General features: G+C 39.4%; 1 protein-coding gene across 1 annotated transcript in view; it reads right to left on the bottom strand.

The window, feature by feature from the left end:
• Positions 1–26,553, bottom strand: part of SLC27A2 (solute carrier family 27 member 2) — a 216,226-nt gene that overhangs the window by 20,248 nt on the left and 169,425 nt on the right. Inside the window, exon 9 of the mRNA XM_053717434.1 lies at positions 7,230–7,360. Coding sequence (XP_053573409.1) covers positions 7,230–7,360 — 131 coding nt within the window. The remainder of the gene's footprint in view (positions 1–7,229; positions 7,361–26,553) is intronic.

Raw genomic sequence — 26,553 nt, 5'->3', positions numbered from 1 at the left:
GTTCATAGCTATAATGTAGGTGGTGGCGGAGCGGGAGATTAGGGGTTAATAATATAATGTAGGTGTCAGCGATAGCGGGGGCGGCAGGTTAGGGGTTAATAAGTGTAAGGTTAGGGGTGTTTAGACTCGGGGTTCATGTTAGGTGTAGACTTAGAAAGTGTTTCCCCATAGGAAACAATGGGGCTGTGTTAGGAGCTAAATGCTTCTTTTTTGCAGCTGTTAGGTTTTTTCAGCCAGCTCAGCCCCATTGTATCCTATGGGGAAATCGTGCACGAGCACGTTTTTCCAGCTTACCGCTATCGTAAGCAACGCTGTTATTGAGGGTTGAAGTGGAGCTAAATTTGGCTCAACGCTCACTTTTCTGAAGCTAACGCAGCCTGATACCAGCATTGGCTTAAGGGTGCGCTGGAAAAAAAAGGAGCGTTAGCCCCGCAAGTTTTTACCGACAAAACTCCAAATCTAGGCGTTTGTACCCAGCCCTACAAATAAATGATAAAAAAAATAATACCACAAATTGTTGTCGTTGTGTACCCTTACTTCTGTACCACAGAATTTTGTTGGACTTTACAAATAAATAATAATAAACAGGGGGGGCAGAGTTAACTGCCGAGCAGAGTGGCAGCATTGAAGGAGAGCTCCATCATAATTAATTTAATTTTTTATTAAAAGAAGCTAATAGAAAGTTTTAGTAGTTACTTTGGGGGTTAACAATTGTAAGCCTATACTTTCGTACTCACATAGGCACTCTAACACGGTAGACAGTAACCCTAACTGGCTACGACACCACAACCCGGTTCTGATTCGGCTCTCAGACCGCAGATACCTTGAGAAAACTGGCTTGCTTACCACGACATACCCAAGGCCAACACCGGGTTGGTAGTACTGGTTTACAGTACGTAGACCCTCTTGCATCGTCTAGGACGCCCAGCCACCACCCGCAGAGAGGATACAGAGACTTCGGGGCAGAGCAGTGTGGCGCGAACGGCCGCCATTTTCAAACAAGAACTTGACAACCCCGTACGATACTGTACAAGTATTTCCAGATCTCTCCCCACATACGTTAGTGAAACGTAGGACATTCCAACAACTTACACAACTTCTTCGACACCATAATATAAAGTATAGGTGGGGATTTCCCGTAAAGATTTTCTTTCAGCACAAAGTCCGCTCCTATCTTGTTTCCAAACCAGATCAAGGGATGAAGATTCTCCAATCACTGGAACTCACTCAGGCTACAGACCAGAACCTCCAGGACCCAAAACAGACTGGCTCCTTAAATTCTTCTGCACCTGAATGGCAACCATTGCCCAGAAGACCCACTTCACAAGTGAAAAGAATAGAAGCATTGGACTTTAGGGCATCACCTTGACACACCGTCCCCTTCCCCTTCTTGGGGTCATGGAAACTGCCTAGGGAGATGGTATGAGCTCACGTACGGGTACTTATCTTACCTTCTATGCTCAATAATACTTCTCCTTTATTCAGAAGGGACTTCTCTATGTTTCCTGATAATAGACGGACTATATTACTTAAGGATATGTTGAGCTCACAAACGGGTACTCCACTTACTCATTAATCTAAACATAGCTCTCTATTTTCAACTCCCATCATCGCCAGACAGGTTTGAATCTTAGGGGTTTGCCCCATTTTGTTACAATTTGTTTGACGTTGTTATGTTATTATTTGTTTTATAACTTGTATGCTCCACATGTTTGAGTTATCTGCTCTATTGGAAACTTATGTTATTGAGTTTTGCACAATGTAGGCTTTTGAGTTCACGGGTGCACACTATTGTGCATTCATTTATTACACCTACTAGCCTAGTAAGGGCTACGGCTTTCCCTTAAGACCGTCTCTTATGTTCCGTACTTGCAATAGGGACACGGTTTCTAGAATATCATATAGATTACTCCTAGATCTCTCTCAATTACTTGCACCCCCTTATATATACACACAATAGACCTGAAACTTACTTGCACACTCATACTCTAAACCTACATACATCGTCTGCTTTATAAAAATAGTAGCCCATAAATGAGATTGCAGTAGATGGAATTTCATCAGCACAACTATGCACCACTATTTGAGGCACATATATACTACAACATTTTACTTGTTTTCTCCTTTTTGCACCTCATTGACAGGCAGTAGAATTTAGATAAAATTATAAGAAATAGACGTCTCTGTTTTTGAAAGTTGTAGTATATTCATTGATTATGTTATACTCTACTTATTGTCTCCCTAATGTTTTGAGATTATTACTGTACTACTAGGTAAATTCCAGGGGATGATACATAAGAACAATTATCAAAATGCAATTAGCTTTCCCCTCATGCATATCCAGAATCATTTTAAATGTCACATTTGGAGGTCTTATCTTCACCTTCCATATTCCTGCTAAGATCCTCTCCACTCCTTCCACTCTGCTTAACCTGTTAAATTTACCATGACGCCCTAGTTGTTAACTAACGACAGTTAAGTCCCCCGGTGACTATCCTTACCCTACTCCTATTATATGTTGGCAGATGTTTATACCTATTGTTGCTCTATTTAACTTTAGATACTAGCCACAAAAAGAGGTCGACCATTGGTGAGATCTCACAGGTTTACAGGTTGGAAAGTGTTATATGTGATATTTAAATGTAACATTGTCTCTCAAATTCTATTGTAAATCTCTTCTTATACATGCTCTGCTATTTCACTTGTCAGGGGGGGATTAGGATGCCACCCGGTCTCCTTCTCTTACTCCTTTTTTTTTTTTTTTTTTATTCTAGCTTGAACTCTTGAGTTTATTGACTAGAGAATATTATCAATCTCCTCTCCACTCTGCTCATTCACATTTTTATCTCTTTGTTTTTTCTTTTTTTTTTTCTCTTTATATATCCCCTTTATCTCCTTTTTTTATTTATTTTTTTATTATTAGCATTACTTCTGCACTGGTTTATTTGTTGACACATGTAATTAGCAGAAGTACTATTTGCTCACTCTCCACCCCCCCTCCTTAACTCCTTAATTAATTAATTGGTTAATTAACTCTATTCACTATTAAGCGGCTCTTGTCTGCTGAATATATATATATATATATATATATTATCCACCATTATCTTATATAATGCTGAATCATACTCCTGTTTAGATCCCAACTTTGATTTTGTTTTTTATTACTCGGTTGAGAAGACACCAGTGTACTCAGTGTCTGAGGAAATCCCAAGCCCCTTCCAAACTCTCACCTTGTCCTTACGTTCCCTCATACTATATTTCTTCTCCCTCTATCCCCCTAATATACTCCGACTCCCTCTCCTCCCTTTTTTTTTTTTCCTCTCTTCCCGTCCTAGATGAATATGGAGAACCTCCGTTTCCTATCCATCAATGTACTGGGTCTCAATAGATAGTATATCCTCTACAAAGATACTACCGGTTTCCTGGGCAGATCATGACGCTGTTGCTTTAATTACGAGCCCACAGGTTAACCTTCATTCTCCTCCCTCGTGGAAGCTCAAAGATTACCTTATTACATATCCTCTCATTAAAGAGGAAATACAGGTGAAGATACTAGAGTTTTTAGACATCAATGACAATCAACAAACCTCTACGGAAATATTATGGGCAGCCTTCAAGGCATTTCTCAGGGGGCATTTCATTGCCATAGAAGCAGATAAACGTAATAAACAGGGGGCCCCCTTAGCAACTCTTGCTATCCCTCTCAGACAACTCCAACAAACATTAAATACATCTTACTCCAGTTCGGTAACCCAAGCAATCGTTGATGTTACCAAACAAATTCAGGAGAACTCAAAAAGACACATAACACATTTGAGAAATTTAAGAGGATTGTTTATCACCATAGCAACAAAGCATCCACACTTCTCGTGACCAAACTCAGGCATCGCACAGCACAGGCCAAAGTCCTATCAATCAGGAACTCAGTGAACAATCTAGTTTACTCCCCTAAAGATATAGGTAAAACTTTCTGAGACTATTATCACTCCCTGTACAATATAAAAGAAAACCCAGACTATTCTCCTCCTGATGCACATAGCGTAAAAACATTCCTAAGCTCTCGTCATCTCCCTCTCCTCCCCATAGAGAATGAGGCCACACAATCCTATCACACAAGAAGAAGTCTTAAAAGCGATACAGAGTTTGAAACTTGGGAAATCCCCTGGCCCAGATAGCTATACTGCACGCTTCTATAAATCTTTTCAATCTATAGTAGCCCCGGTACTGTGTAGACTATTCTCCGAGATTATGCAGAAGGACACCTTTCATAGTGAATTTTTTGAGGCAACCATCACTACTATTTTGAAGCCTGGGAAACCCTCGGATCAATGTAGTAGCTATCGGCCCATATCGCTTCTCAAATTAGACATTAAATTATACACTAAAATATTAGCCGAACGTCTCTCGAGAGTTATTAACCCACTGATCCATTTAGATGAGGTAGGGTTTATACCATGCAGAGAAGGACCGGATGTCACCAGGAGAATTCTCAATATTCTCACAATTATGGAAAGGAAGAGGGTCCCGTTTCTTGCCCTATCCTTGGATGCCGAGAAAGCGTTCGACAGGGTGAGATGGGAATTTCTATGGCTTACAATGGAAGCCTTCAACCTCCCAGAAACTTTTATACGGGCAGTTAGGGCTATCTACTCAACGCCCACAGCTAGAGTAAAAGGAGTAGGCTTTAGATCTGATACCTTCCAAATAACCAATGGTACTAGGCAGGGATGCCCACTCTCGCCCCTTCTCTTTGCACTAACAATAGAACCCTTAGCACAAGCAATTAGGCTTAATCCACATATTACAGGTGCACAACTAGCAACGTCATCACACTCCATCTCCTTATATGCAGATGACATAACTCTATTCCTCACCTCGCCAACTACCTCCCTCCCCGCTGTATTTGACCTTATTAACTAATTTGGCCGCTTATCTTACTATAAACTGAACATTAATAAAACAGAGGCACTTTACTTAACATTCCTCCTCAAGAACTTCTTATTTTACAAAAAAAAGTACCATTTCCAATGGAATCCTCACACTATCAAAGTCTTAGGCACTTTTTTAAGTTCCGACCCGGAGCTCACAATAACTAAAAACTACACAGAGAGGCTCTCAGAATTTAGGAATCTTCTTCTTACTTGGGAATTCAAAGAAATCTCCTGGACGGGAAGAATAGCAGCGATAAATAAAAATGTCATTTATACCCAAGCTAACCTATCTATTTAGATGCATACCCTATAACATCCCCAGACCCCTATTAAACAGATTACAGAGCCTCGTAACAAATTATGTGTGGAAAGGCCACAGGCCTTGGACTTCTAGCACCACCTTACAGAGACCAACTATGCACGGGGGTCTAGCCCTACCTAATCTAATTCTGTATTATAATGCGGCCAGATTGTCACATATACACGGCTGGTCAATCACCACTAATTGCCCGCACTGGAGTGACTCTGAACTATCCACTCTTCCCACTGGACTCACACTATTGGACTTACCATGGATCCCTACCCACTATAGAGGGAAATTAGATAATTTATCACCAATTATGGTAGATACCCTGAAATTCTGGGATTACATCAGACACAACCCAGATTTAGCACCACACCCCCTCTCCGGCTTTCACTTTGCCTGGAGCCATTTTTTGTCTCCCGGACTCATCTGAAATCTTGGCAAAACCTACAACCTGTGTTAGTCACAGACTTCTATGACCAGGGTCAATGTATTGCTCACTCGCAATTTTGTCTGAAATTTGATATCCCTATTTTCTTACACTTTGAAGCTTTCCGACCTAGCACTTGGCTGAAATCCTGGGGAATCCCCAGACTTGAGATCTCTTACCAAATGGGAGACAAGGTGGATGGAGGGACATGGTCTTAACCACACTTTGTCTTTTCATTATAATCTTATTCTTGAACTTACCACTCTTCATAAAATTTCCCAACATAAAGCCTGGGAAAGAGAGATAGGTTTCACAGCTGACACTAATACATGGCATACACAAATTCTCATAACCAAAAAACTCCTCCACTGCGCTACCTTATGGGAACTAAAATATAAAATTACAGTGCAATGGCACTTAGTACCTTCCACATTAAACTGGATATATGGCACTCCCTCTCCTAGATGCTGGCGAGGTTGTGGACAGATAGGAACCCAGCTACACATATGGTGGTCCTCCCCAAGATGCGCCCCCTCTGGAGGTGGTTTTTCCGCAGTTTAAATCTACTTAGCATTGACCTACCTTTCAAACCAGAGATAGCCTTACTCCATTTTAATCTATTAGACTTACCGAAAGCAAAGAAAGCTCTTGTAATCTATCTTCTCATGGCCACAAAACTCGCAATTGCCCGTATGTTTGAAAAAACAAGGACCCTCCTCCAACATCACAGGTCCTCTCCATTATAAATTATATTAAACAGATGGAGTTATATTCCTACAGATCCCTAGACAAGACTGATTTCTATTTTGAGGTTTGGCCTCCCTGGATGGAGTTCTTCTCTGACTAGAATATACCCTTCAGTTACAAATTCAAACTAAGGCCTATTCTCCCTCACCCCCCCCTTTTTTTCTCTCTTTCTTTCCTATCTCCCCTCCCAATCCTCCCGCACCTTCATTTTATCCCATTACCTACTCCCTACCCTTTCCCCCTTCCCCTTTTCACCATGTATGGATACAACCGCTACTGAGATACTTTCCAGACACTTAATATTTAAACCCTTATATATTTTTCTCTTCACATTCTACATTATCTGATTCAGCAATTTATAGCTTTGACAGCACTTCATTCTCACTGGATACAAAATAAAAACCCATTGGGATAGTAAGTTCCATTAAATACCATATCCAAGTTGTGAAACTGTACTAATAACTGTTTGCTCACATGTTGTAAATTGTGTCACTTCTCGGAAATGTACTGTTATATTCTTGAACTGAATTCTCAATAAAAAAATGATTTTGTGGAATTGTTAGATAAGGGCTGATACCCTTGATATTTTTAAATACTTGTTTTATTATCACTCATAAAATGAAACTATATCCTAAGTGTGACTTTTTTTAAAGAGCAGAACAAATACTTTAGGCATTTCAGGTCAACTTCACTTTTTTAATCAAATTACAAATGTTTTTGTTGATGTCCATTCTAAACATTTGTAGTAATGTTGGCATTCATTTTTTTCATGGTATTTAGAACAGCTGCAATACAATGTGGTGTTAATATACTATACCTGTATCCTAACAAAGCGAGGTCTTGCATAGTTTGGTAGGAAGTCTCTAACATGAGCGTACAGCTTCCTCCCATCAAATTCAAATCCGTCTCTCAGTCGGAGAGTAGCCATTCCTATCCGACCCTCATGTTCTATAAAACAGAGCAAGTGAAACATAAGACAGGGTAAATATGCAATGATAATAATATGTTCTTTAATATAAAGGGCTTAACCAAGACGGTATTTACATATTTAGACTGCATGTGCCCCTCCGTATAGGTTTAAGGGACATGGATGTCAAAATTAAACTTTCATGATTAAGATAGAGCTTGCAATTTATAAAAACCTTTTCATTCACTTCTCTTGCCAAGTCTCCCTCATTCTTCTGGTAATCTTTCTTCAATGCAGGGGCAAAACTACAGGGGGTGCAGAGGTCGCAGGTGCGACTGGGCCCCTGAGGGTGGGGGCCCAGCTTAATTTTTTTTTTTTTTTTTATAAAAAACGTTAACCTACCACTGCCTGCACTGATATCATGTGAATGTGACATGACTACAGGGGTTAGTGTTTCTGTTATACCCATTGGTGTTTATGTGTGTGTGTATGGTGTGTGTGTGTGTGTATGTGTGTGTATATGTTTGTGGAACCAGCAAATTACAGACCTTGTTACTACAGCATGAGGGGGGGGGGGAAGGGGGTAAACAGTGTCACTATACAGTACCACTATATACAGTATGGGGGGGTGGACCATGTCACTGACTACTGTGGTCACTTTATAAAGTACTGGGCGGGTAGGGTCAGGCCAGCCATCTCACCAGCAGAGACTGTGTCACTAACTTACTATATACAGTACTGGGGGGTTAAATAGTGTCACTATATATATATATATATATATATATATACAGTAATAGGGGGTCAGACCATCTCACAGACTGTGGGCACAGGGTACCTCCTTTTGCAGACATGTAATCTGGTTCACATTTTTTCTGTGTTAAATGTAAAAAAAAAAAAAAAAGTATTAAATTCACCTTTTTTGGAGGGGGGAGGGGTGGTGGGGGGGACCCTTCTTAGATTCTTGCACCTGGGCCCTGTGGTTTCTAGTTACACCTCTGCTTCAATGTTCTCCTTTCTATGAAAGCATACTGAGGTAGGCTCCAGCTTGTGCACGTGACTTGAGTACTATATGTATAAGATTGTTACAAACACTACTGTCATATTCCTCAAGGTGCAAAATATCTGTCTTCATGAAAACTCACATCCACATGAATTTTGCTAAGGACAATCCACTTTCAAAGTGAAGCCTCCAGTTCACGGCAAATTATTATTAAAGAGATATTGAAGCCAAAAGTAAGATTTATTGATTTAGACACAGTGTGTGATTGAAAAAAAAAGAGTAAAACGAGGAGCACTGAAGATCCGAGATAGTGAGTAAAAAACGTATTTTTGTTATTGTAACAATATAAAATAATAGTGATTCACAGTAAACTACAGTATAGTTGTGTGTTATGCAGCTAGGAGTATGGCATTCAGCTGGTACACTGACATGATGTTGTATTTAGATCACTGTCCTTTAATATTGTTACAATAATAAAGATAAACTTTTATTCCCTATCTTGGTTCTCCAGTGCGGCTTATTTTATTATTTGTTTGTGGAAGACCAATTGGAGTGTAGCATGGAGATTCCAGCAGTAGCTGTCCCCTGATTAGCAAGATGATTGGACAGAGCATCAATAACGTATTAGCAATCAGCTGGAGACCATACCTTTTAGTCTGGAAGTCTAAAAGAGGGTGAGGGTGGTGAGAGAGACAGAATTGAGTTTTACTACTCTACAGTGTTGTGTGTATCGGGAGTGTGGCTCATGATGAGTGACAAGGGCTTCATCTTTGCATTAACGTACATTAAAGCAATATTTTAAGGGCTTGACAACAGTCTTTTGCTGGACACTGGTTATTTTCATTTCAATAGACACCCAGCCCAAGTCCACATTGCTGTGCTGTTTATATTAAAAAAACTATCTAAATTATTTCTATTACTAAATTTACCTTTTTTTTACTTGGTCTCTTTCGTTAACACTTACCTCCTTTCCAAGAATATCAGGGGTGAGCACATATCTTGAACAATCTATGTAATCTGTGTTTGCAACAATCAATGTCTGTAACAATGTTATACATATTGTGCTCAAAACATGTGCACACTCCTGATGTAACTATAATTACAGAGGTGGAAGGGTTTTTTCTACATCCCATTAGTTAGATCCTCCATGACATTTCAAAACTCTTGTTTTAGTGATATAACAAACAGTTAAAACACTTTTACTTCCAAGGCATAAAGACTACACTTGTCTCTGTTGATAAAATGAAGTATGTGGCCTAATTCCAATCCATTATAATTAAGGTGTGCAGCTCAGGTGCTTTTTCTTTTTCATTCTGAGCCTTTCCATTCCCTTAGAAGAACCATCTGATTGAGTAAATCAGCTCAAATCATTAATAGATATAACAGGAAAATCTAGTTAAATACACAAAAAAAGACTCAAAACAATAAGAATTAGGTGTAATGGAGGCTTCTAAAGGTTTTTTATTTTTTTTATTTATGCCACAAAACCTCCTGCAACTGTCATTTTGTTATCAACATTTGTAATGTTCTAATGTCCTGGAACACACCATTTCAAAAGCCACCTGAATATTGTTTATCTTATTTAATTTGCTGTGACCAATTAGGAAAAGATAGAAATGAGCTTCTGCCCATATCAACCAATCGCTGTGCAGCATTTATGTGGTACAGGGTTCTGAATTCCACAGAATGCATTCCAGTCTCTCTGGGGTGGGGCAGTGGGAAAACTAAACTTTTCGAGGACAAATGTTGTTAATCTTATTTAATTTGCTGTGACCAATTAGGAAAAGATAGAAATGAGCTTCTGCCCATATCAACCAATCGCTGTGCAGCATTTATGTGGTACAGGGTTCTGAATTCCACAGAATGCATTCCAGTCTCTCTGGGGTGGGGCAGTGGGAAAACTAAACTTTTCGAGGACAAATGATAAGAAATGCAGGCAAAATAAATAATAAATGTGCATTGGGATTTTTTGTGTATAATTAAAAATGTTGGCCTAGATTACAAGTGGAGCGCAACCGATAGCGCAGGGTGTGTTATCTTGTGCTCGCACAATGCACAATCTAGTATTACAAGTGGATGGGTAAAAAATTTTAAGCAAAGCCAGACAGCACGTTTTTTTACTATGCTCTATACAGATATTGCTACTAGTGTGCTCTTTGAGCTCGTATTACAAGTGGTGAGTTAAATATTGATTTCAAGCACAATCCAAACTAACGCTTCAAAATTTAGATCAAGTGCAAGACTGGGAAGGGGTCAAGGGTGTATGTGTAAAGTATTTTATGCTTGCGTTTCACTGAAATATTGTACACAGAACTGAATGAAGAACTCCACTGTGTGGATTTTTTGTGCTCTATCGCTTAGCGCTCAGGCATTATTGAAAATAATTGTGTGCACCTCTAAGAAGTCTATTAAGTTAGGGATTTAAAAAAAAGAAAAAGGTTAAACACATAGTTTAAGTCAGCTACTTGGACCTAGCTGAAAACATCTAATGAGCCAATGATTAGAGGCATAGGTGTTTACCCACCAATCACTCATTAGCTCCATAAAAATTTAGTTTTGACTTTCAACTCTCTTTAATTTTATAATTAATTTTTTTTTATTAAAACATCCAAACACCTCAATGCAATCATAAATAAGCATAGTGATGTATGTATTTAAGTTGTGTATAAAAGGTTGCATATGTGTGTAGCCACCAATCAACAGCCAGCCCCCAGCAGTGCATTGTTACCTAGGTATGCTTTTCCACAATGCCAAGAGAAAACAGTAAATTTGATAATAAAAAATAAAGTAGAGAAGTCTCTTAAAATGACATGCTCCATCTGAACCATGGAAGTTTCATTTTAACATTAGCTTCTTCACTTGAAAAGTCTTGTTGAGTGCTCGTTCTCATAGAAAAGGGACCAGATAAAACACTGACATCTAGTGGAAACCACCACATTCATAAGCAGCCAGTAGCATTTCATAGCATTGGAAAGTTGACGGTGTTACTATTATCTTATCTTAGATCAGGGTTCATTGTAACCTCATAAGAGGTCACCCAGATAATCATGACATACTGAGAAGAGTGCTGGCTTGTTTAAAGCACGCTGACATATGTTGGGTTATTTGGAAGATGTAGCTCTGTCAGATGCTTGGGGAACATTTAACAGAGCTTCCATTGAGAATTATGTTTTACTTCTGCTAACCTCTCTAGCAAGGTTCCCACTGAAAAGGTTTGCAAGTTTGAATTCATTGAAAAGCCCCTTGTCTAGCTCATCTCCCTGTCTGTGGCCAATTACAGACAGATAGAAAAGTTAACTCTGTCTGAATCATGTGAGTGAAAGTCTGACTTCTGTGTCACTTTAAATGCACTATGCTCTGCATACACCCGTTTTTGTGCCTGATGGATATTTCATAATGCAGTTAAACTAGTATTTCCAGAATGGGATAGGAGCTGTAAAAAGTATAACTTCTTAGCTGTTTTGTTTAATATTGCAAACAGATATGGGAACTTGATCCCCTGACAATTTAGTGATTAATTTAAGCTCCATGGTAATCATAATAAACCATTTACAAAGCTGAGTATTGTTGCTCGTACTTGGATCACTCCATAAAATAGCACTTTACACAACTGTGTATTTGAGAATGGTGAGAGAGAGACAGAGAGAGAGAGAGAGAGAGAGAGAGAGAGGGGAGAGAGACAGCAAAAGAGAGGGGGGAGAGAGACAGCAAAAGAGAGGCGGAAGAGAGACAGCAAAAGAGAGAGGGGGAGAGAGACAGCAAAAGAGAGAGGGAGAGAGAGAGACAGCAAAAGAGAGAGGGCGAGAGAGACAGCAAAAGAGAGAGGGGAGAGAGAGACAGCAAAAGAGAGAGGGGGAGAGAGACAGCAAAAGAGAGAGGGGGAGAGAGACAGCAAAAGAGAGGGGGAGAGAGACAGCAAAAGAGAGAGGGGGAGAGAGACAGCAAAAGAGAGGGGGGAGAGAGACAGCAAAAGAGAGGGGGGAGAGACAGCAAAAGAGAGAGGGGGAGAGAGACAGCAAAAGAGATGGGGGAGAGAGACAGGAAAAGAGAGGGGGAGAGAGAGACAGTAAAAGAGAGGGGGAGAGACAGCAAAAGAGGGGAGAGAGAGCACAAAAGAGGGGGGAGAGAGCACAAAAGAGAGGGAGGAGAGTGCGCAAAAGAGAGGGGGAGAGAGCGCAAAAGAGAGGGGGGAGAGAGCGCAAAAGAGAGGGGGGATAGAGCGCAAAAGAGAGGGGGAGAGAGACAGCAAAAGAGAGAGGGGGAGAGAGACAGCAAAAGAGAGAGGGGGAGAGAGACAGCAAAAGAGAGAGGTGGGATAGAGACAGCAAAAGAGAGAGGGGGGAGAGAGACAGCAAAAGAGAGAGGGGGAGATAGACAGCAAAAGAGAAAGGGGGAGAGAGACAGCAAAAGAGAGAGGGGGAGAGACAGCAAAAGAGGGGAGAGAGAGCACAAAAGAGAGGGAGGAGAGTGCGCAAAAGAGAGGGGGAGAGAGCGCAAAAGAGAGGGGGAGAGACAGCAAAAGAGAGGGGGAGAGAGCGCAAAAGAGAGGGGGGAGAGAGCGCAAAAGAGAGGGGGAGAGGGTGCAAAAGAGAAGGGGGAGAGAGCACAAAAGAGAGGGCGAGAGAGAGCGCAAAAGAGAGGGGGAGAGAGAGCAAAAGAGAGGGGGAGAGAGCGCAAAAAAGAGGGGGAGAGAGCGCAAAAGAGAGGGGGAAAAAGCGCAAAAGAGAGGAGGAAAAAGCGCAAAAGAGAGGGGGAGAGAGCACAAAAGAGGGGGTGAGAGAGCACAAAAGAGAGGGGAAGAAAGCACAAAAGAGAGGGGGAGAGAGCGCAAAAGAGAGGGGGAGAGAGCAAAAGAGAGGGAGAGAGACAGCAAAAGATAGAGAGAGCAAACGAGAGGAAAGAGAGCAAACGAGAGGGGGAAGAGAGAGAGAGCAATTACAGACAGATAGAAAAGTTAACTCTGTCTGAATCATGTAAGTGAAAGTCTGACTTCTGTGTCACTTTAAATGCACTATGCTCTGCATACACCCGTTTTTGTGCCTGATGGATATTTCATAATGCAGTTAAACTAGTATTTCCAGAATGGGATAGGAGCTGTAAAAAGTATAACTTCTTAGCTGTTTTGTTTAATATTGCAAACAGATATGGGAACTTGATCCCCTGACAATTTAGCGATTAATTTAAGCTCCATGGTAATCATAATAAACCATTTACAAAGCTGAGTATTGTTGCTCGTACTTGGATCACTCCATAAAATAGCACTTTACACAACTGTGTATTTGAGAATGGTGAGAGAGAGACAGAGAGAGAGAGAGAGAGAGAGAGAGGGGAGAGAGACAGCAAAAGAGAGGGGGGAGAGAGACAGCAAAAGAGAGGCGGAAGAGAGACAGCAAAAGAGAGAGGGGGAGAGAGACAGCAAAAGAGAGAGGGGGAGAGAGACAGCAAAAGAGAGAGGGAGAGAGAGAGACAGCAAAAGAGAGAGGGAGAGAGAGAGACAGCAAAAGAGAGAGGGAGAGAGAGAGACAGCAAAAGAGAGAGGGGGAGAGAGACAGCAAAAGAGAGAGGGGAGAGAGAGACAGCAAAAGAGAGAGGGGGAGAGAGACAGCAAAAGAGAGGGGGGAGAGACAGCAAAAGAGAGGGGGAGAGATACAGCAAAAGAGAGAGGGGGAGAGAGACAGCAAAAGAGAGGGGGGAGAGAGACAGCAAAAGAGAGGGGGGAGAGACAGCAAAAGAGAGAGGGGGAGAGAGACAGCAAAAAAGATGGGGGAGAGAGACAGGAAAAGAGAGGGGGAGAGAGAGACAGTAAAAGAGAGGGGGAGAGACAGCAAAAGAGGGGAGAGAGAGCACAAAAGAGGGGGGAGAGAGCACAAAAGAGAGGGAGGAGAGTGCGCAAAAGAGAGGGGGAGAGAGCGCAAAAGAGAGGGGGGAGAGAGCGCAAAAGATAGGGGGGATAGAGCGCAAAAGAGAGGGGGAGAGAGACAGCAAAAGAGAGAGGGGGAGAGAGACAGCAAAAGAGAGAGGGGGAGAGAGACAGCAAAAGAGAGAGGTGGGATAGAGACAGCAAAAGAGAGAGGGGGAGAGAGAGACAGCAAAAGAGAGAGGGGGAGAGAGACAGCAAAAGAGAAAGGGGGAGAGAGACAGCAAAAGAGAGAGGGGGAGAGACAGCAAAAGAGGGGAGAGAGAGCACAAAAGAGAGGGAGGAGAGTGCGCAAAAGAGAGGGGGAGAGAGCGCAAAAGAGAGGGGGAGAGAGCGCAAAAGAGAGGGGGGAGAGAGCGCAAAAGAGAGGGGGGGAGAGGGTGCAAAAGAGAGGGGGGAGAGGGTGCAAAAGAGAAGGGGGAGAGAGCACAAAAGAGAGGGCGAGAGAGAGCGCAAAAGAGAGGGGGGAGAGAGCGCAAAAGAGAGGGGGAGAGAGCGCAAAAGAGAGGGGGAGAGAGCGCAAAAAAGAGGGAGAGAGAGCGCAAAAGAGAGGGGGAAAAGCGCAAAAGAGAGGAGGAAAAAGCGCAAAAGAGAGGGGGAGAGAGCACAAAAGAGGGGGTGAGAGAGCACAAAAGAGAGGGGAAGAAAGCACAAAAGAGAGGGGGAGAGAGCGCAAAAGAGAGGGGGAGAGAGCAAAAGAGAGGGAGAGAGACAGCAAAAGATAGAGAGAGCAAACGAGAGGAAAGAGAGCAAACGAGAGGGGGAAGAGAGAGAGAGAGAGCAAAAGAGAGGGAGAGAGACAGCAAAAGAGGGGGAGACAGAGAGAGCAAAAGAGAGGGAGAGAGACAGCAAAGGAGGGGGGAGAGAGAGCAAAGAGAGGGGAGAGAGAGAGCAAAAGAGAGGGGAGAGAGAGAGAGCAAAAGCACGGGGGAAGAGAGCAAAAGAGAGAGGGGGAGAGAGAGAGAGCAAAAGAGAGGGGGGAGAGAGAGAGAGTAAAAGAGAGGGGGGAGAGAGAGAGTAAAAGAGAGGGGGGAGAGAGAGAGTAAAAGAGAGGGGGGAGGGAGAGAGTAAAAGAGAAGGGAGAGAGAGCAAGGGGTGGGACCGCTGTACTGCAAAAAATGGACCGTGTACACAGGCTTTAGGACTAGTATGTTATAATGGCCAATTCATTAAAGGGGGCACTAAACTGGAAACATAAGTTCCCTCTATTAATCCATAAATGGTCATTTTAACTATATTCCCCGAAGTGTTCAGTTGTATTGCTGCTTTCAAGCTTGCCCAGCACAAGTTGTATTGCTGCTTTCAAGCTTGCCCAGCACAATCCAAGCCCCTTCATTGAATAAAAGTTTGAGAAGAGGGGAGCAGGAGTGCATGCTATCACTTTGGGGCAGATTCTAAAAAATGTACCAGTCTAGATGTGGTTTTCGACTCCGGCACTCGCAGGGGCAGCCCTCATGGAATTCTATAAAATATATAAAATTCTCCCTACTAGTGGCAAGATGTCTCCTATAAAAGTAATGAGAGCTCTCTGCTTGGTAAAATGTTGCAATGAAGTACAAAGGGAGAACCAGCTTATGTTTAACTTTAATATTACATCTAGTACAAATAAAATTACTGTTTTCAGTGCACTGTACCTTAAAATCTTAAAAACGTATGCATAGGTTTTCCTATCAGAGTAATTGGTGTAATGAGTATTTTGATAAAAGTTCGCCACTTTTTAATTTTCAAGAAAAAACAGTGAGATCTGTAGGGTGACAATATTTACAGAATTACACTGAGATTTTAAGGGACGGTCAACTCAAGTTTTTTATTTTTTTAACCCCTTAGTGACCAGACCACTTTTCAATTTTCTTACCGTTAAGGACCAGGGCTATTTATACATTTCTGCTGTGTTTGTGTTTAGCTGTAATTTTCCGCTTACTTATTTACTGTACCCACACATATTATATACTGTTTTTCTCGCCATTAAAAGGACTTTCTAAAGATACCATTATTTTCATCATATCATATAATTTACTATAAAAAAATATAAAATATGATGAAAAAATGGAACACACACTTTTTCTAACTTTGACCCCCAAAATCTGTTACACATCTACAACCACCAAAAAACACCCATGCTAAATAGTTTCTAATATTTGTCCTGAGTTTAGAAATACCCATTATGTTTACATGTTGTTTGCTTTTTTTGCAAGTTATAGGGCAATAAATACAAGTAGCACTTTGATATTTCCAAACCATTTGTTTTTGCAAAATAAACAATTGCAACCCTGATATCTGCCAGGAATCCCTGAATAACCCTTCACATGTATATATTTTTTAATAGACAACCCAAAGTATTGATCTAGGCCCATTTTGGTATATTTCATGCCACTATTTCATTGCCAAATGCGATCAAATAAAAAAAAAAATGTTCTTTTTTTCAATAACTTTAGGTTTCTCACTGACAGCTTGTGCAATTATGGCACATATGCTTGTAAATGCTTCTCTGGGATCCCTTTTGTTCAGAAATAGCAGACATATATGTCTTTGGCGTTGCTTTTTGGTAATTAAAAGGCCACTAAATGCTTCTGTGCACCACACTTGTATTATGCCCGGCAGTGAAGGGGTTAATAAGGTAGTTTGTAGGGTTAATTTTAGTTTTAGTGTAGAGATCAACCTCCCACCTGACACATCCTACCCCCTGATCACTCCCTGACCCCTCTCAAACAGCTCTCTTCCCTCCCGCACCTCACAATTGTCACCACCATTTTAAGTACTGGCGGAAAGTCTGCCAGTACTAAAATAAAAGGCTTTTTATTGGATCCCCCCCTTAGCCCCAGTCACGATCGCTTCCAACGCTTGAAACCTCAGAGGACGTGCCAGGCATGTCCTTGGTCATTAACTGACACTTTTTGTAGGACGTGCCTGGCACGTCCTTGGTCGTTAAGGGGTTTAAAAGATAGCTAATCCCTTTATTACCAATTCTCTAGTTTTACACAGAAAACATGGTTATATTAATACACTTTTTACCTCTGTGATTTCTTGTAGCTAAGCATCTTCTGACAGCCTACTGATCACATGACTTTTTATTTATTATTTATAAACTTGCATTTAAGCCAATTAGTGCTGTGTTGTGCACGGGCATGAGCACAATGGTATCTATATGGCTCGCATGAACTAGCACTCCCCTATTAAAAGCTAATAAAAAAGCATGTGATAAGAGGCCATCTTTAGTGGCTTCAAAACAGGCAGCAATTTAGAGGTTTAATGGTTATAAAGTATATTTATATAACAATGTTAGTTGTGCAAAGCTGGGGAAAGGGTAGTAAAGGCGTTACCTATCTTTTTAAACAATAACAATTTTTGTGTTGACTGTCCCTTTAAGAGACAATTTCATATACACTTATGGACGCCCATGTTCACCCCATTTTATTTTGTACTTATAAGTTTTCTCTGTGTGGGCGTTTTCACATCCAGTGCACTTAAATTATGATTTATGCTGTGCATATTTATTACAATTTATGTCTATGTAATTTACATACAAATTTTTAGTTTTTGACAAAATACGATTTTAGGTGAACAATTTTGTTACGATTTTTGATGCACCATAACAATACAATTTTTTTGCCTGAGTATTTTTGTGTAATTGATTCCATTATTATTTTTTTGTATGATTTTTAAATTACGATTTTCATTGTGCACTTTCGTAATGTATGTCTCTTCTTCCCATATGAAAATTCAGCATACACCCCTTAGCAAGACACCAGGTTTCCAGGGTAAAAAGTGGCTTTACAGAATTCTACAAGGGAAACAGAAGTACTATTGGAGCATTCTTAAATAATCTTAATAGCCCAGAGATCTTTACAGAACCAGGCCCTTTGTGAGAGGTACAGTCATTGGTACTGAGTGGTTGAGAGCACAGGTTACAAATGGATATTTGGGGGTTCCATTTATTATAATGACCATAGGGCAGAGTAGCTATTTACTGACTACAAAATTAAATTATTATTACCTAGGGGATATCCAGTAAAGGGACATAAAAGTGTAAAGAGATAATGCTCTAATGTGTGAATTATATGTAAACAATAGTAAAATAATAAAATGCTATGTGTGTTTTACCCCTGCATAGCCGCAATACAGTAATAGAATCTCTAAACATATCTGGTGAGACAATGACAAGAGACATGTGCACAGCCACCAATCACCACCTTGCTCCCGGTAGTGCATTGCTTCTTCTAAACCTACTTGGGTATGCTTTTCAACAAGAGATACAAAGAGAAAAAACATTGTATACCAGTTACATGTTCAGATGTCAGATCATATGCAATTAGAACACAGAGTATACCATGTTGTAATTTAGAAAAAAAATTAAACCTAAACTAATACCACTATAAAAATAAAAAATCCCCCTCAAAATAAAGACACCCCCTAATCTAATACTAAACTACCAAAAGCCCTTAAAAGGGCCTTTTGTAGGGCATTGCCCTAAGTTAAACAGCTCTTTTACTTACAAAAAATACCAATTACCCCCTAACAGTAAAACCCCCACACAACCAATCCCCCCAGAATAAAAAACCTAACACTAAAAAAACCTAAACTACCCATTGCCCCTAAAGGGGCATTTGTGTGGGCATTGCTCTTAAAAGGGCAATCAGATCTTTTCCAGCCCATTAAATCCCTAATCTTAAAAATAAAAACAAATAACAAAAAATCCTAAAACTAAGCCCCAAATAGGTACTCACCATTCCTGAAGTCCAGTGGAGGCCTTCTTCCCGGCGGCACCGTAATCTTCTATCTTCATCCTGTGCGAAGGCGGCGCAGAGTGGAGGTGCGGAGCTAGCTTCCCTGATTGCGTGGATCCTCAGCTGCGGTCCTCAATGGCAGCGTTCCTCGGCGGTGTGGAGGTTCCTCTTCATCCGATGTCCATCGTACACTGAAGACTGAATTCAAGGCACCGCATTCAATTTGGGGAACCTTGCATTCCTATTGTCTGAAGTTTTGAAATCAGACAATAGGATGAGAGCTACTGAAATCCTACTGGCTGTTCAAATCAGCCAATAAGATTTCAGTAGCTCTCGTCATATTGGCTGATTTCAAAATGTCAGCCAATATGAATGCAAGGTACCCCAATAAAATATGGGGTACCTTGCATTCAATCTTCAGTGTGTGACAGACGATCACGTGAAGAGGAGCCTCACCGCCGCTGAGGATCCACGCATCAGGGAAGCCCGCTCCGCACTTCCACTCCGCATTTGCTCCAGATGAAGATAGAAGATGATGGAGCCGCCTGGAAGAAGACCTTCTCCGCCGGACTTTAGGAACGGTGAGTACCTATTTGGGGCTTAGTTTTAGGATATATTTTTTATTTTTAAGATTAGGGATTTAATGGGCTGGAAAAGAGCTGATTGTCATTTTAAGGGCAGTAAAAGAGCTGAATGTGTTAGGCTTTTTTATTTTGGGGGGTTTGGTGGGTGGGGGTTTTTTACTGTTAGGGGGGATTTAGTATTTTTTACATGTAAAAGAGATGTTTAACTTAGGGCAATGCCCTACAAAAGGCCCTTTTAAGGGCTATTGGTAGTTTAGATTAGGGGGTGTTTTTATTTTGGGGGAGCTTTTTTATTTTCATAGGGATTAGGTTTAATTTTTTTTAATTTTTGATAATTTTGTTTATTTTTTACTGTAATTTTAGAGTTTTTTATTTTTTGTAATTTTGGATTATTTTTTTTGTAATTTAATGTTAGGTTTTATTATTTAAGATGTAACTTAGTATTGTGGTTAATTTAGGGGGTGTTAGGTTAGGGGGCTTAGTAATTAAATTAGTTATATGCATTGTGGGGGTTGGCAGTTTATGAGTTAATAGGTTAATTAGGTTTATTGCAATGTGTGGGTTTGTCGGTTTAGGGGTTAATAGGTTAATTAGGTTTATTGTGATGTGGGAGTTTGTCAGTTTAGGGTTTAATAGGTTAATTAGGTTTATTGCGATGTGGGGGGTTGGCGATTTAGGGGTTAATATTTTAATTATGTTATTTGCGGATTAGGGGTTAATTACTTTATTATTTTGCGATGTGGGGTTGGCGGTTTCTGTGTTTGTTAATATTTCATGTGGGAGGTTAGTTTTTTATTTTTTATTTTTTTATTTCTCTGGGGCAGTTAAGTGTTTTTTTTTTAAGGGTTCGTTTGCCTACGCTGCATCCAGGTGGATTCCGACAACTTTCACCACCCTGCCATTTTCGGATTATTTTGGCAGCGCGCACAGCAAAAAATCTTTTGGCTGCCTTGCGCAACCAGCATTCCTTTGAGGATGCGTGAGCAAGTGATGATGGACGTGTTACAAAAGCGATTATAGTATAGATGATACAGGTGATAATGTAGAGAACCTGTGGGTTGAAATAAAGAGTGGGGGAAAAAAATCCTAAAAAAAATAGGAACATGCTACAAACCCTCTTACAATAGTGACATGGAGAAAATTAACTATTAATGCAAAAACAAAAGACTGCTATTAATACCAGTGCTGTAAATATGGGAGATTTTAACTACCCTGATATAAACTGAAATGCAAAAGAAACTAGTAATCCAGCTAAGGGAGACAGATTTCTATGTTTAAATGATTTTAATACAATTTTACTGAGTTTACATATGAAAAAGAAAAAACTATTTCACAGGTATTTACAAGCGGTATGTCATTGGCGTTGTCAGCTAACAATCCACACAAATTTACCAAAAGAGTTCACTCTGTACCGCTATCTTCATGCTTGGATTAGAAAAAAACACAAACATTATAACACATTGGCATCAATTGAGAGATATAATTTTTTAAATGTTCTCAAGGGTAACTTCATGTTAAAAGGAAAACAATATACAGAGGTGCAAGATGGGAAAAAAACACACAATATTCTGTATAAATGAACTAAGAACTGATACTCTCCTTTAGGTTAGACCGCAGCCTTCTTGCAGTCTCGCCCTTGTGACTGTGTATAGATAGATAGTAGTAGTAGATGGCGCTGGTCTATTGAGTGATTTTCTCTAGTAAGTGAAGAGAAAAAAGGCTTGATGCATATATTGAAGCCAATTAATATGGGTGCAGTATACTCACTCCATAAGATGAATCTTTACAGCTGAAAGGGAACGTAGCGTCAGATGGCAAGAGTCCACAGGTTCCTGGAGTCAAATACTGAATTTTCAGGTTTATCCAAAAGTGGACTATAAATGAATAGAGACCCAAATGACAAAAGTATCCAGTGTGTAATTGAAAAAAATGTAGTAACTTACTCCATAAATAAGGAGATTCCAGCTCAGCACAGCAAAACAAGATCTTGACAATCTTTCAACAAAGGATAAAAGGTTTTATTTGCTCAACGCGTTTCAACGTATTACACGTCTTTATCAAGAGCATACATTAAAACAAGTAAAACAGGTAAGTAAAACCAAGTATTGAGTGTGTTTGCTGTGGCTACAGGGCTGGTTTATATACAGGTGAACAATTAGTTCCAATTTCCTGTTGAGCACAGGAAATTGGACTCACAAAAACTTCATAAAATGTTTAATACTATATATATGCATCAATAGTAAACTATTCCTGAGAATAAAAATGAAGAAAAATATATTTTAAAGAAAATCATTAAAAAACCATCAAATTTATATTTATTTTTATTATTTCTTATGTTAGAGACAATATTTAAAATTTCCTTAAACAAAATATTTATTTATAATCATGTTACTAGATCTGTGGGCTCTCACCATGAAATTTCCCTAAACAAAATATTTATTTATAATCATGTTACTAGATCTGTGGGCTCTCACCATGAAATTTCCTTAAACAAAATATTTATTTATAATCATGTTACTAGATCTGTGGGCTCTCACCATGAAATTTATTTAAACAAAATATTTATTTATAATCATGTTACTAGATCTGTGGGCTCTCACCATGAAATTTCCTTAAACAAAATATTTATTTATAATCATGTTACTAGATTTGTGGGCTCTCACCATGAAATTTCCTTAAACAAAATATTTATTTATAATCATGTTACTAGATCTGTGGGCTTTCACCATGAAATTTCCTTAAACAAAATATTTATAATCATGTTACTAGATCTGTGGGCTCTCACCATGAAATGTCCTTAAACAAAATATTTATTTATAATCATGTTACTAGATCTGTGGGCTCTCACCATGAAATTTCCTTAAACAAAATATTTATTTATAATAATGTTATTAGATCTGTGGGCTCTCACCATGAAATTTCCTTAAACAAAATATTTATTTATAATCATGTTACTAGATCTTTGGGCTCTCACTATGAAATTTCCTTAAACAAAATATTTGCAGTAAGGATTCCCTTTTTGAAATATGAATGTGTTGTGTCACAAATGTTTCAAATCCATTCTGAAGAGCAAATACTGGTCACTTTTTTTCCTGCTTTTGTTTCAGAATTATTTATCTTGTTTTATTGGCTGAGATGTATGTCTGATGTCATTCAGGACACTCCCTCTATTAGTACACAGAATTTTGACTCTTCCGGATTGATGCTTTCACCCTTGGATTACAGCCGTCCTCTGATTGGACAAGAGAAGCACATGACCACAGATCGGACCTGAAAAGGAACTGTTACACAACGGACTACTTGATTGAGGACTTTATACCACTGTCTGTTCATTGGTCTAAATATTCAAGAAATGTTTTGATTGGTTAAATAACGTATCAATACTAAACTAAGCCTCTATTTTTAAACTTTGATGTTTTTTTAATGATTTTCTTTAAAATATATTTTTCTTCATTTTTATTCTCAGGAATAGTTTACTATTGATGCATATATATAGTATTAAACATTTTATGAAGTTTTTGTGAGTCCAATTTCCTGTGCTCAACAGGAAATTGGAACTAATTGTTCACCTGTATATAAACCAGCCCTGTAGCCACAGCAAACACACTCAATACTTGGTTTTACTTACCTGTTTTACTTGTTTTAATGTATGCTCTTGATAAAGACGTGTAATACGTTGAAATGCGTTGAGCAAATAAAACCTTTTATCCTTTGTTGAAAGATTGTCAAGATCTTGTTTTGCTGTGCTGAGCTGGAATCTCCTTATTTATGGAGTATGTTACTACATTTTTTTCAATTACACACTGGATACTTTTGTCATTTGGGTCTCTATTCATTTATAGTCCACTTTTGGATAAACCTGAAAATTCAGTATCTGACACCAGGAATCTGTGGACTCTTGCCATCTGACGCTACGTTCCCTTTCAGCTGTAAAGATTCATCTTATGGAGTGAGTATACTGCACCCATATTAATTGGCTTCAATATATGCATCAAGCCTTTTTTCTCTTCACTTACTAGAGAAAATCACTCAATAGACCAGCGCCATCTACTACTACTAACTTCATGTTACATTTAATAGTGGAGCCAACTAGGAATAAAGCTATATTGGTTTTAGTGCTATGAAACTATACAGATATATTATAAAACATAGAAGTCAAAGAACAAACATAAAAAACAAAAATGCAAAGAAAACGGATCTAAGTGTATAAAAACGTATAAAACACAAATATTTATTATACATGCTTTCCAACCTCAAATAATGTGAGGTATGTTTAAGCTCAACACAATCTCGAATCTCACTAGACTCTCTGTGGCTCGTCACTTCTATAGTCATTTATTTGACCTTTAAGTGTTGTAAGTTCAAAGGAAACATAGAAACATAGATATTGACGGCAGATAAGAGCCATAGGCCCAGCAAGTCTGCCCGACCTTACCTAACAGTATAAACTTATCTAGTTCGTAGGATAGCCTTATGCTTGTCCCATGCATTTTTAAAGTCCCCCACAAAGTACTCTGCTTTCTCTGGATCGTACCAGTGTTTCTGATATGGATGAAAAACATAGTGACGCCAAATAAAGCCCAGTCCCTTGACACAAATCCACCGGTCTCTGCAACAGGCTGAACTGGTGTTCTACAAGCTGGCGTGAACACTTCAGGTGTGCAAAGAAAAACTCGTAGCAATGTATCGTTAGATGCAGATAGTAATAAAATATGCTTCCTACAAAAACGTTAGAGTTAGTATATTAACCTGACCGGTCAGGGGTACACATCCAAAAATTGTTACACAAATATTGCCAATAAAATTCTGTTGGAAGTACCTGTATAAAGCCTCTACACCCTGCTGCACACAGAACCCCTTTGAGAGAGGTGTAGCCTGGGCAGGTTATAATATTGGGATCTAAGAGACCTAAAAAGGCACTTGTGACAGAAGCAAGATACAATCAAATACTAAGGTCATAGACACAGCAAGCATTTCGATATATATCTTATTGTAGGGATAGCATCAACTTTGACTCACTACACCCAACTGCTCACAGAGCTCCAAACAAGGAGAATTCCATCCTGGGCAGTATTTAAATTTGTTGTAAGAGATCTAAGTGGTCAAAGGAATGGCTCTCTATAAATGCATAATAATAACCACGTTATTTAGTGACTTAATGCATATTCCCAATAAAACAACATTTTGTATTCGACAGTATGTGTCATATAACGTTGTTTTGTTCAGCCATACATTCAAAAGCCAGCCAGTGGAAAGTGTTTCACCCGCAGGGCTGATAGACAGACCGGGCTTCGTCAGGGCGAAGCCCGGTCTGTCTATCAGCCCTGCGGGTGAAACGCGCATCGGCATTGGCTAAGCCGACCGGTGTACGTGGTACACGCTATCTACACAGCCTACGGACCACATGCATGGAGATGTCTGCGGCTACAAACAAACACACAGATTAAGGCTGGAGCCTAAGAGGAAAAGAAGAACGCATCCAGTGCTGGCTACGGCTATCAATGTTTTAAGCAAGGAAGTAAGGTCGTATATAAATTACTATAGTCCGCTGCATGGACTTTAACACGATCACAAACAAAAGCATTTGATATTACTGCCCTACGCTGCCAGTGTTTTTGGGAAGCATAAAAGTGTAAATCACTGAAGGCATGTTTTGGAAACATAAGATATTACCATTCTAACACAGTATTGTGTGTACTTTGATGACTACATCATGTTGAGAAAATAAATATTGCTGCTTGATACTAACATTCACTATGCTTTACAGAGATTCTAACCAACTTCACTACAACTCTGCTTATTAACATCTTTACTGCTGAAGCTTATATCGGACTGCATTATAAGATCTCAAAGCTACTAAAAGCAAAGTTTCTCTGCATGTGTACTAATATTGTCTGAACTGACAACATAATTAAAATCCTCTTTACTCGCTATAACTTTCCACTGGCTGGCTTTTGAATGTATGGCTGAACAAAACAACGTTATATGACACATACTGTCGAATACAAAATGTTGTTTTATTGGGAATATGCATTAAGTCACTAAATAACGTGGTTATTATTATGCATTTATAGAGAGCCATTCCTTTGACCACTTAGATCCCTTACAACAAATTTAAATACTGCCCAGGATGGAATTCTCCTTGTTTAGAGCTCTGTGAGCAGTTGGGTGTAGTGAGTCAAAGTTGAGGCTATCCCTACAATAAGATATATATCGAAATGCTTGCTGTGTCTATGACCTTAGTATTTGATTGTATCTTGCTTCTGTGACAAGTGCCTTTTTAGGTCTCTTAGATCCCAATATTATAACCTGCCCAGGCTACACCTCTCTCAAAGGGGTTCTGTGTCCAGCAGGGTGTAGAGGCTTTATACAGGTACTTCCAACAGAACTTTATTGGCAATATTTGTGTAACAATTTTTGGATGTGTACCCCTGACCGGTCAGGTTAATATACTAACTCTAACGTTTTTGTAGGAAGCATATTTTATTACTATCTGCATCTAACGATACATTGCTATTAATACAACTTAGTGTTTTGTGTTTTGTTTCTTTGGTGATGGTGTTCGCTCAGTGGGAGCAGCTCCCTTTCCACTATTAAATAAACCACATTTTTTGAAACGTTGATCGCTTTGAACTTACTTTACAAAAGAGTGCTGAAATCCCTGTCTTTTTTACTAGGATTACATTCCTGGTCATTCCTTTCTTTTCAACCCATGGGAAAATATATATATATATATATATATATATATATATATATATATATATATATATATATATATATATACACACACACATACACAAAATATATATATATATATATATATATATACACACACATACACACAGTATATATATATATATAATTTTTCTGATTTATAAAAGTGTATACATGCATATATAATAACATTTCTACATAAAATCATTAGGCCCATCTTGTAGATTGTATATCCATATTATTGTGTTTTATATAGAAGTCAAAGAACAATTTCCATAAGTAGTGTTATAAGGGT

The sequence above is a fragment of the Bombina bombina genome, chromosome 6 (assembly GCF_027579735.1).
Source record: "Bombina bombina isolate aBomBom1 chromosome 6, aBomBom1.pri, whole genome shotgun sequence".
NCBI lineage: Eukaryota > Metazoa > Chordata > Amphibia > Anura > Bombinatoridae > Bombina > Bombina bombina.
This window is presented reverse-complemented; position numbering and strand designations above follow the sequence as displayed.